Raw genomic sequence first — 12,773 nt, 5'->3', positions numbered from 1 at the left:
CGGCTGCCAGTCCAGTCCCGGAACAAAATCAGGATTAGAAATCGTTATCAGAATGTTTATTTAGACTGGAGGAATCCGATGAGCAATGAAGCTCTTTTTCACAGATCAATTGCATAATGGTCACTCATTGTCTGCAAACATTCTCCTCCATGGGCCTGCCTCCCTCTCTCTCATCTCACTCTGCTTCTGTCTACACGCTGAGCTCCGCCAACGCAAGGTCTTCAGTTGCAGCCCCCAGTCACCCTCGTTCAGTGGGATGTCACTCATTCACTCATTCTCTTCTGCTGCCTTCATAACTGGCGACTCCCTGCCCATATTCAAGTCTTGGCTGAAGGCAACTTTTTGGCTCTGCCTGTGACTGACTTCTTCTCCCTATAAAATAAACACATGCACTGTTTTTTTATACAGTTGCTTGAGAAGCGTTTTCATTTACGCGCTTTATAAAACCAAATTGTTTTGTATCTACATCATCAACAGCACAGAGCGGAAACATTGGAAATAATCACCGCAGAGATGTTGGCGAATACCCGGGATTCTTCTCAAATCTCGATACGATTATTATAATTACTTACTATTGTTTTCCCATCAACGCCTCACTGACCCTCACAACTTTTTCTCAGAAGTTTCCTGCTAAGTTTTCGCCTTAGGTGGGGGATGGAGGGGTGGGACGGGGAGGGGGGGCGATAATTTCTACGTATATTCCACTGCGCATCTTGTGGAGGGTCAACTTTTGGAGGGAAGGTTGGAGCAGAGGTGGGGGAGGGAACCTGTTGCCTTCAATGTGATTTTACCCACCCACGGCCGCATGAGGCTCGCCGTTTTGAAGCGGCTGCAAGCGACATTTATCCGTCACAAACATCGTAGCTGCACTCGGCAGCTAAGATAGACGGTGGGGGGGGGGGCAGGAATATTTTCAACTTGGCAGCAGCAATTCTGCATTTCTAATCTTAGTGCGTTCAGTCACTTCTGTCACTGCGAGGGCCTCTTGCGGTGACAGGGCTGACTGGGGTGTGAGGTGTTAATGAGTTGGTTGTCCACCAAAGGAATCTGAAAGTCCTCTTTGGCTCTCAGCAAAAGGTTTTCCCCACTCATGGTTTATGTTTGCGTTGCAGCGTTCTACGTGCGCTGAAACCTTTCTGAACATACGGTCGAAACTCCCATAGCAAAATCTTCATACTGCCACGTGTGCGTGTCTGTATAGCTCTTATCGAAGTCGTTCAAGAGTGGTAAAGGTGCAGCACTGAAATTACTTGCTCACACCTCCGGGTTAGCACAGTATGGTGCAAAAAGTTCAACATACAAAAAACTGCTGGAAAAATTAACCCGTAAAAACAAAGTTTTTCACTATAAATCCTATATATGCGTGGCGGCTAGAGTCCTCTCGTCCTCTGGCTTGAGATGGCTGCCACCTATGGGTCAGATGATTGCCTGCCACCATTAAGCAATTGGTAATTAAATATAATTTATTTTTTCCTAAAATGTGTAAGATAAATTGTCACGCACAACGAGTCTGTGTGCAAAATGTCAGCTCGATGGATCACGGGAAGTGGGTTAAAAAACGACCAAAAGATTTGCACGGTCGTAAGTGCGCAAGCAAGCAAGCGCGCAAGCAAGCAAGCAAGTGAACTTAATATAAAGGATTTAAAAAGGGCCTCCCAACAGAGGGAGGTCCGAGAGAGCTCCTTCACAGGGTATTTGGCCTCCACTTCCATGCTGGTCAGACATCGTGGAAAAGTACCCACACTTTACCCCACCACACGCGACATTTCTCATCGACTAACTGTTGGTGTGCCCGTTCATGCTGCTGGGTAGCCACGCGAAGAGGTCGGACCCGCGACCTCTGGATTGCAAGTCCGTCGTGCGAGCCATTACACCACGGCACCATCCCCCAAACCGGTGTCATTATTAACTGTTTAGCTACGGATTGATACCTTCATAAACAACCCCCCCGGTAGTACTCGCGGTTGCGAATCAGCATCGTAGTCTACGCACGGCATGTCTCGTGGGGATATTGGCTGACATGTGTTTCCAGTTGAACATCAAAATGGTGTTTTCCAATCTCTTGTATCAAGCACCAACTGCAGCATTGTGCCAGGCTGGGTCAAAAAAAAAAAATACCCCCACATATAGTTGGCATCATCGAGTACCCACCCACTACCACCACTGAATGAGTGTACAGCGCAGAGGTCGCAACTGGGTACCCGATACCCGTACCCTACCCGATACCCGGCTACCCGTACCCGGTCGGGTACGGGTACCCGTTTGCGACCCTGGTGCGGCCGGGTATGGGTAGGCCGTGAGTCACTGGTGAGTAACTGTTTGTCACTCATTGCCCAACATCTTGTCTCTTCTCACAATTCAAGTTCCTAGAATCAACCCACCCGCGCCTGCAACATGGCTTCATCCCAGAGGTCGCAATCAGGTACCCGATACCCGTACCCTACCCGTACCCGGCCCCTACCCGTACACGGGTAGGGTACGGGTACGGCCGGGTACGGGTACCCGATTGCGACCCTGGTGCGGCCGGGTACGGGTAAGGAATCAAAACCCGTTTGCGACCTCTGGTTCAGCGGTACCGCCACTTTCAACGTGAACTTTGCCTTAGTCTCAGGCTCATTGTTGGAAAGGCCTCTCTTTTATGTGTCTGTGATTACGTACGAGCGCCTTGAGATTTTATGGACGGTGCCAATACAAGCAGTCATTATTATTATTACATGTGTATATGTGTTTGTGGAGTGATTACACTGCTCTACGAACCCAGCGACCCGAGTTTGATTACCCCTCACGGCCAACAACAGTGACAAATATCTGAGCCGGTCCTGGGCCTCCCCTAGGTCGAATCAGCCTCAAATTAGAACCTAGTGCGGTGTGTAAATTTCTCCACTTGGGAGACAAAGATGACCGAGTGTGGTATTAACCACACTACCCCCTCTATGCTCGCTAACAGCACTTGCCCTAGCAGTCTGTAATAGGCTATACCGGGGATCTTTGTCTTTTTGCGTGCCTTTCTATATATGTGTAAATCCAGCTCTGAGAATTAAAAAGATCAGTTTGATTGTCACGTGACAAACAGTAAAGTACTGCCCCCTACTGTGTGGACCCAAAGGTCACTTGAATGCGTGAAGAGCCCTCCGAGGTAGCGCCGTGGTATCCACTTCGGTGGGCCATTCTCTAACGTGAAGGGTTGCTCTGCTGTGTGATGAAGCGTATTGGATGCTCGTCTCACGACTTGTGACAGTGACACAAGGGGGTAAACCTGGGGGTGAAATACAAAAGCACTGATTTGTTTAAAATTATATTTTTTGTAGAGCAGCCTCGAGTGCAGTGGTTCTTAACCTGGGGTGCACGCACACCCTCTGCGGGTGCGAGATGCCCTTTGTGAGAACCAGAGGGGGGTGCAGGCTGCAGTGAAGGTTAAGAACCACTGCTCTAGTGGCTGCAGGGACCTGTGGTCATGTGAACAAATATGCAAATATGACTAATTGATTTTCATGAGCATAATATTCGAAACATGTATTGTGAGCAAAATGATTGCTTTAAATGTATAAATCGATACATCGTTACGTGGTTGATGGACGAATATCACAGCGGCTTTTGGCTAACCATTGAACAAAGACGGTCACTGCATCGCGCGCTTTCAGATGCGCTTCTGCGGCCGTCTGGAACACTCTTCCTTCTGATATTAGGAAGCCACTGGAGCTATTCACTTTTAAATCACCTAAATTGAAATACAATTTTTTTCGAACTGCTTTGTGTGTTTAGTTTGTTGTCCTTCCCCCGCACCTCCGATTAGCCCCAGTTGGCTACATTTGGTCCAAAATAAGTTCTACACACATACATACATCCTACATGGACTCATCTTACTCTACTCCCTTCCCCGTGCTCTCTACTGCCTCTCTCCACTCATCTCACTCGACTCCCTTCCCCGTGCTCTCTGCTATCTCTCCCCACTCATCTCACTCGACTCCCTTCCCCGTGCTCTCTGCTATCTCTCCCCACTCATCTCACTCGACTCCCTTCCCCGTGCTCTCTGCTATCTCTCCCCACTCATCTCACTCGACTCCCTTCCCCGTGCTCTCTGCTATCTCTCCCCACTCATCTCACTCTACTCCCTTCCCCGTGCTCTCTGCTATCTCTCCCCACTCATCTCACTCGACTCCCTTCCCCGTGCTCTCTGCTATCTCTCCCCACTCATCTCACTCTACTCCCTTCCCCGTGCTCTCTGCTATCTCTCCCCACTCATCTCACTCTACTCCCTTCCCCGTGCTCTCTGCTACCTCTCCCCACTCATCTCACTCGACTTTCCTCTGTCCTCTCTTCAGGCTTTCTGTCGTAGCCCCCAGTCAACCGTGACTCAACTGGAGGTTGCTAGACAATGGCTGATGATGATGATGATGGTCATGATGGTTGAGTACAAATTGTACATAACGTTCAAAGTATATTGCCTTAGTAGTAGGTTTTTACCCTTTCAACTGGTACAAAAACTGACACCTATATACAAGGCATCATGTTTGCAATAACCACAACACAAGCAGTCAAAATGCAAACAAAAAGAAACAACTCTGATGATGATAATGACACTGCCCTTGAAGTTGATTGGTCCACACTCGAGACAGCTTTTCTTAGAGACTAGTCTCCATTGGTGTTGCAAACATGAAGCCTTGTATAAAGGTGTCAGTTTTTGTACCAGTTGAAAGGGTAAAAACCTACTACTATATTTTGCCACTGGTTAAGGAGATGTCTCATAGTGTATATTGCCTTGTTTGTTCCATCTCCCCACCAGCCCGGGCTCCTAACAACCTCGCTCATTCCCACACTTGGAGAGCCAGTATTAGCCCAAGGGCTGTTTGAGCCTGCCGTTTACACGTTTTGTGCCATCAGATCAGCAGTAATACAACTTGAATGTTAATCTGGCTCTCATGTGGGATCTTTATTGCTGCCAAAATCCACATTTTCCAGATTAGTTGCCGACTTCGTTTGGCTCGCGCAGCCAAAAGGGGTGTCACGCTGGAGAGATGTTACCCAACTCGCCTGGTATACGGGAGGTCATGGGTTTGAACCCGACCCTGACGCCTGTATATTTGGAGTTTGTATGTTCTCCCCTTGATCGTGTGGATTTTTCTCCGTTTTTTTCCTCCACATTTAGAAACATGCGTTCAGAGTATGTGGCCGCTATACGTTTCCACGTGATAACCCACTTGGTTGAGCTATCGTTTATGCCTAGGTCGCTTCTGAAAAGGAGCTATATAGCTCAGTGGACCTTACCTTGTAAAATAACAAAAAGTTTAGTTTTTACGCTTTAAACGGAGGAGCTCGCACAATGCGCAGTGTGCGGTAACCGCGCAGTTCCGTACGACGCTTTGTGTGAGACGCCGACTCGACTTCGAATACTGCCCACCCACGGCGATCCGCCAAGTGTACCGCACGTACCTCACCACCGCCTGAAGTTGTTCTTGTGCACGGTCAGACTGCTTGTAAAAATGTAGGCCACGGATTTGGACGACCGCCAATAATCCCGAACGTGCACCTGATCGCCAGTCCCCCAACGAGAAAGGTGGACTCATGATTGTTGTGTTTTTTTACCGCAGTCCTAGTTGGTTAACATACTATGCCGAAGTCAAACGCCGCGTTTGCCAATACGATTTGAGATGGCAGAACGAGACAAAGATAATCTGTTCTTGATTTGAATCACATCTCTTGATTGTGACAATTTATCGAAATTGCGAGTGGTTTAGGTGAATCCTGACATACCTATGGAACTTATTGTTATTTTTATCATCTCCACAGAAGCTCCACTGAGTTTCAAGACCCTATTTCAGCAGGTTCCTGCAAGATGTTCTCGTCGCTATCTATAATTGCAATTGAGTAATATGGCAGGATAGTTTTCAGCATTGGGATGTTTTGGCCAATACCAGTTACAGTGGGGGTTTATATTTTTTAGCTACGTGAAAAAAATACGAGAACCCGAAGGAAACCCATGAAGAACATCGGGAGAACTTACAAACTCCACACAGAAAGGCATCCGAGTCAGAAATCGAACCCAGGGCCTTCTTGCTGCGAGTCACGAGTGTTGCACCACCGCGCTACCATCCTGCCGCCCACAATCACGCTAACGATCTCACACGCAGCTAATGTCGAACGTCTACCGCCAAGGATCCGTGTGTGCGTGGCAGAGCTGCACATAAACATTTTCGCATGTCGTCGATCGCGTTTGGCTTTCCGCCGACGCTCGCAGCGCCTGACGGGTCGTTGCTTTTGTGTCGTCTTCAGGGGGAGAAGAACAATGGATTTGACATCCTCTACCATAACATGAAGCACGGCCAGATATCCACCAAGGAGGTGGCCGACTTCATCAGAGAAAGGTACGTTGGGTTTTAAAAAACTATCAATTCCTGTATTTGCAATTCTTTTGAAATTCTGTTTTACGGGTTTCATCGTCAGATGTAGAATGCAGCATCACACTTGAAGGGTTGCCGCAATATTTGTGGCAGAAAGGTTGCGCCGTTGAACTTCAGTATGGTCTGTGTGTTGTATCAGGTTGTTCAATAGCGGTCAGAGCAAATGCGTAGACACTGCTGACACTTGGGGTCGAGCCCATGTTTCGGCCTCCCGTGGTTTAAGTCGAGTTCTGAAATTGTACCGAGTTCAAAGCTTTCACCACATGCTGCTCCGAGCATCTTAAGGAGTTCATTGCAGCTACTGAAGATGCCCATAGTAGTGCACGTTGCAAACTTGCGAGAAGAAATGTTCAACGTGCAGCCCAAACCGGAGAACCCAAGTGGCTGTAAAAACGTATTCATTAAATGTAGTTTTATGGTATCAGCCTGTTCAGCTACAAAGACCGTCAAATTAAATTTAGTTTCTGCACTAAATTTGGAAAGATTCCAGCTCTTGACAATTGAAAACGTATGTTTATCTGCCACGCGACGGAGATTAGGAACATCACTCCGCAACAGGGTGCATGGCAAAGTGCGTGCCCCCTTGTGTGTAGGTATTGAAGGGTCGCTTTGAGGGACCTCAGAAGTCGTCCTTCGATATCCCCCGTCTGCAGAGCCGTTCTCTGCTGTGATTTACCGCTTTGGACGCGTCTGCATATTCGTGGCACGCCGCTGATGCCGCAGTCGGTCTGAACTTAACTTCTTCTTCCCTTGGTCTTTCGTCAATGTTGGGTCACACCTGCTCCTCCTCCTGCTGCCTCCCAACTTCTATTCTGTTCCACGCCACTTCTTGCCTGATTTGTCCCCGCGCCTTTTTTGTGCCATTCTTGGATGTCGCGTAGCCCCAACTCATGCGCTGTTGGTTGGTTTAGCCACGTCATCTTGAGCTCCTTACTACGACCGTATTCACTGAATCATAAGATGCTCCATAAAGTGAGATGCACCTCCAATTTTGGCTTTTTAAAGTACAGCAAAAAAAACGTGCGTCTTATAGTTCTGAGAATACGGTCATCCTTAGAACAGCGTGCGTGGTGGAAACCTATCGCCACTTATCCTTCTAACACGGCCAGAATATTGGGGCTCTTGTCCCTTTGAGTCATGAACGTGGGTATTCTGATTTAAACTAGACGTGTGAAAATACTGGACATGTGTGAAGGAGAGCTTTGTAGTTCATCGGATTCCTTATAAACAAAATTTTGATCCTCGTCTTCTGCTTCGCTGAGTAATAATAATATAATAATAACTCAATTTGTAACGCGCGCAAATTTGCGGCCGTAACGGCCGCAACTCGGAGGCGCGGAGCCAAGCTCAGAGTCGCTTGAAAGCACGTGGTTATTGAGGTGAGTTTTTAAGTCTCTCTTGAAGGAGGCGATTGAGGTGATGCTGCGAATGTGCAGAGGGATGACGGCGTTCCAGACTGTTGAGGCTGCCACCGAGAAGCGGCGCATAGACACGATGACCATCCGGGATCTTGGTATCAAGATAAGGTCGTGAGTCGCGCTGCGCAGGCATCTGCCGTGTGCTGAGCTGCAAGTTGTCAATAATGAAGAAAGGTACGGCGGGCAGGCAGATGTGAAGGCATGGTGCTGTTCCGCCCGTGTGTTTTTTTTCCTTTTCAGGATGACGGTGGAAGAAGTTTATGCCAAGTCGTTAACGAAGCTGGCCAAGACGGCCAGCAACAACTCGCAGCTGGGGTACGTAACCCAGGCGATAATGCCCATCGGATTCCGGGCTGCTGTGTGTGGAATTTTCCGATTGTTTATTTGTTGGGAGTGTGGTGTGTGCCTCTTGTGTGCCGCTGCTTTGTTGGCAAAGGTGGCGGGCACGCGTAATTTGGTTTCTACTTTTCGACTGTGGATCATTGTGCGAATTTGACTTTGTGTAAACGTATTACGTCCGTGCATTCAGCAGTGGACTGACAAAGGGGCTGTCCACGTGCCCATGCCTATGGACAATCGGACAGAATATTCCCGATCTCGGAGGCTAAGCGGGCTTGAGCCGCGATAGTGCTTGGATGGGCGACCATCTTCCGTAAAGCAGGTGTTATAGGCTATTTGTTATTTTACCACGTAAGCCCCACTGAGCTGTATAACTCTTTTGCAGACGCGACCTGGCCACAAAATAACATCTCAACGAAGTGGCTCATTGCGTGGAAACTTATAGCAGCCAAATACTCTAAACGCGTGTTGATTCTAAATGTGGAGGGGAAAACCGGAGGACCCGGAGAAAAATTAACGCGACCACAGGGAGAACACGCAAACTTCAAATATACCGGCGTCAGGGTCGGGATCGAACCCACGACCTCCTGTATACCAGGCGAGGGAGTTCACATCTCACCACTGTGGCATCAGCAGTGTATTGCAGCAGCAGTAACCATTGTTGTGCTGTACTTCTATGCACCCGTTACTATGCTCCCTACCTTCAGCAACCCGTAATGACCAGCGTGGTGAAGTATTTTTGAGGATTGTAATGAAGGGTGGAGAAATGTGTCACTGCCTCATTTATCATCACATTATTATTTCACGGAGAATTAATTTATTTGAGTCTTATAGATCATATGTAATGGGTTTTCTTGACCCATCCAGCCACTGGAGGCCACTTCATATATTTGCAATGTTTAAATAAAACCGTAATCAATTATTTAATAAAACCGTGACTCTGAATCATAATTATACATGGCGATCCATTTATAGATACCCCACTAATTTCACTCCGTTGGAATTTACATATCAGTCATCACCCCCTACTGTGCAAACTTGGTAGAACACTCGTTAAAATGAGTCATGAGACTCAGTGAGGCTTTCCTAGGTAAACAAGCGGAACAATAATAATACTAATACAATAAAAGGGATTAATTACATTATGGAGAAAACAACATTTTATTTAAAATCCTCTATGCATCTTCCACCAATCTCAATACACGGACAATTAAACAATTTACCGCTCTTTTACGTAAGACATGGAGCCATCGCCTTGCCGCAACATACAGTCGTTTGAAATCACTGCGTTATCTGTAAACGGATCACCCTCCATTATTATGATAAAGGTCGTTCCGTAACACCCATAAAGCAGTGCATTGGAGCGCGTGCGTGTGCGCGTGTGCCAGCGTGCACAACAGCAGCGAGCGTAACGGGTCGTAAAAGAACGTCGCGCCTTATATTAACGGCGCAAGCATTGCCCGTGAGTGGCCAGCTCCACGGCGCTTTCCAGTGCAAGGAGGTGGTGTATGCCGGGGGGCTGCGCCATGTACAGCTTTGTGCAGTCGTGGCGGCGGCGCGGGCTCCGGGTCCGTCTTGCAGCGCGCCACACGATGCTCGGGCGTCCTTTGGCCCGGAGAGCCGCTTTTTTTTAGTGTCCCGCCGAGAGATCTGTGGCTCGTCCCGAGACATCGTTGAGCTTCGGATTGGTGAGAGGAAAGATTAAATGAGAGACGGGGACGACGAGAGAAGGCTGTCGACAAGAGATAACTGTTGGTGAGGGGAGAGCGGTTAGAGACGCTAAAAACTCAAAGTGCTTGTCGAGGAAAATATACAATTGGAGGCATTGCAGGAGGCAGCCCCTATATAGGTCGTTAACTATGAAGGGCCGATTGTTTGAGCTATTAAGAAGGGCCATTGCACTGGACGTTTGTTAAAAAGAGCTTCATAGCTCATAGGATTCTTCCAGCATAAATAAATATTCTGATTCTGACACAAGAGATCACTGGAGACAAGAGTTTTTTTAAAATAAAATACGAGTGAGATGAAACAGAGACGAGAGGTGGAGGTGGGAGACCTGGGGGAAAGAAAAGAGGGACAGATTCGAGAGACGCAAGAGTTTGAGAGATTTGTCGACTGTCGACCTGATATCCCAGAGACCAACAAGAGGGAGATGAGAGTCCCGGAGGTGAGGTGTGGATCAGTGTTTCACATGGACAGATGATTTGACTTTGCGGTGCCATGTCGTAAAGACTACACGTGACGCCGGACGTCAACTCTGCGCTAATATAGCGTTGGGCACCAAGACTACATGGTCTGTGGTTTAAAGTCCCTGGGAACTGTGTGTTGGAGATTTTGTGTAAAAGTTGGCATCGAGGTGGTCACGAGAGAGCCGCACAGCAATGGATTATTGATCTATCTGTCGTGTGCGCCTCTGGTTTACATTTGCATGCTAAACATTTATGGAATTGGCTAAATATGCATCAAGTCATGCGTGTAAGGATGAATATTTGTGTAATTTATGGCTTGTGATATGCAAATGATATGTTAATGCTACCTTTAGGCTTAACTGAGCGAACAAAACTGTAAAAAGAAGAAACGATAGTCATGAGAGAGTAAAAACAAAACGTAATTCGAATTTTTCATGACTTGGAAGGTGACCCAGATCTGTGCCGATCTGTTGTTTTCGCATGGATTCATTGTCGTCATTGTCGTCATCATCATCGTCGTCGTCGTCGTCGTCGTCATCGTCATCAGTCATGATCATTTCACTGCTGGATGAAGAACTCCTCCAAAACCATCGCCGTCCTAACTGCCGCTGTCCATTGTGCACCTGCACTCAAGATACACTAATTGATGGATTTGCTTGATGGATTGTTGCATTTAGGACTATAGGGGATGTTGCATGCATGCTGGTAGAACTACTGAACCGAGGTGGCATGGTGCCCTGCTTGGGTTTATCACCTGCTACTTGTGGGCGAACCGCGGAGGACTAAGAGGAAACGTCAGCCTGGAACGTGTCCAAAACTGGACCGTAATAATAACGCTGGCAGCAACAATGATAGGAAAATATAACCTTTATTATTCCCTCGGCCCGAGCAACCGCTGTCGTGCTTTTGCCGAGCATGGTAATTACGTTCAAGAGCCGTTGTTACCCCGCTTCCGCACACACGCACGGCGGGTCGCGCTGGATTTGGTGCCCTGCTGCCTGTCAGTGCGGCGGTGTGGCCCATACAGCCGGCAATTTTGCCTCGGTACCCGTTTGTTAACGGGGCTTTTGAGAGAGCTTTGACGCGCCGATTCTTAGCTGGTGGTGCGCTCGCAACTGTCGGGTTTCGTGGAGCAGTGCCCCTAACCAGTCAGCCGTCCCTCGGGTGTTCACCAAATCGGGACGAGTTGACCTTGGGGAGGCTCTGGACCGGTTCAGATAATTGTCATTGTTGTTGACCACATACACACAGATACACAATAACAACCGCCATTGTCACCAAGTAGTTGATGATGTCACCACGGTGCTTGTGCCAGGCTAGGTGCACCTTGAGGCCACATAAAGTGTTGAAGGCTCACTGACAGGATGTCACAGGACAGACCCAGGTGTTATGGGTTGACAGATTTGTGACGCGCGGTCGGATATTGGTAGTGGTTTGGGTGAATCTCTTCCTGCCATTCGTCAACCCACTGTAGGACGAGAGCCTTCTCACGCTGTGTCGATCATGGAAGGTTGTTAGACCATGCTTCACCACACTGGACAAAGGTTGCTAGACCATGCTTCACCACACTGGACAATGCGGGATCACAAACAGGGTGGACTGAACCGGTTTGGATTTCCCTCACCGTTGTGAGTTAGCCATGGCTCGGAATCAAACTCAGGTCACCGCGATCATTGTGCGGCACACCTAACCACTGCCCCACCGCTCCACCCCAGTGAATCACTACATGTCCAGCATTCATCCTGGTCCCTCCGTACTGCGCCCGACCAGTCGCTACACAGCCGCCACTAATTACGCTCTCAGCTTAAGGTCACCCTTTCCCACGGGGTCTCGATTGACGCGGGGTTAGCGGTCGTCTCCTGCGGAGTGGGCTAGGCTGGGGTGGACAGGCGGAGTGCGAGAGAAAGGCGGTTCGCGTCGGGAACAAACAGTCGAGCGAATATTCGACCAGCGTGCCACGGCTTAGGCAGCATTGACCGCGAATGGTCTTAATCCGATCCGTGGTAAATGGGCCGTGAGTGGAAGGCCCGCGCCGTTGCCGCTGCACGGCTCGGCTGACCTGTGTGCACTCAGGCCAGCTAAGCGGAACCAGCCTGGCACAGAGCCGGTCTCCGCCAGTCCCCCCCAATCCTGGCTGGTACTGACCCCACGCTGCGTCTCTGCTGCAGCAGTAAAAAGCCCCTTGTGCGTGTGTGTGTGCGCGTGAGACGTCGCCAAAAGCGACGCTTTGATTCTCCCGTGAGGCTATGTTATCACTCCTGTGATACGCACGTTGGAATCGCACGCGTGCAGCTATTTGGTTAGTTATGATTTATCTGATTTATATGCTAATATTCCGTCTTTGAGAATCGTATCAAAACTGTATCAACGGGACAAAAAAAACATGTTAAAGACGAGACGGTAAAAAAAATGTCGCCATAGGTCGAGGG

The 12,773-nt window shown here is 48.5% G+C and overlaps 1 protein-coding gene across 1 annotated transcript in view; it reads left to right on the top strand.

Annotated features, from left to right (window-relative positions):
- LOC144941112 (F-BAR domain only protein 2-like) overlaps positions 1 to 12,773 on the top strand; it is a 91,633-nt gene that overhangs the window by 17,657 nt on the left and 61,203 nt on the right. The window contains 2 exon segments of the mRNA XM_078867608.1: positions 6,271 to 6,362; positions 8,057 to 8,131. Of these exon segments, the coding sequence (XP_078723734.1) occupies positions 6,271 to 6,362; positions 8,057 to 8,131 (167 nt within the window).

This window comes from Lampetra fluviatilis, chromosome 24 (assembly GCF_964198595.1).
Source record: "Lampetra fluviatilis chromosome 24, kcLamFluv1.1, whole genome shotgun sequence".
NCBI classification, from domain to species: Eukaryota; Metazoa; Chordata; class Hyperoartia; order Petromyzontiformes; family Petromyzontidae; genus Lampetra; species Lampetra fluviatilis.
Note: the sequence above shows the minus strand (reverse complement) of the source record. Positions and strands in the feature narration are given on the sequence as shown.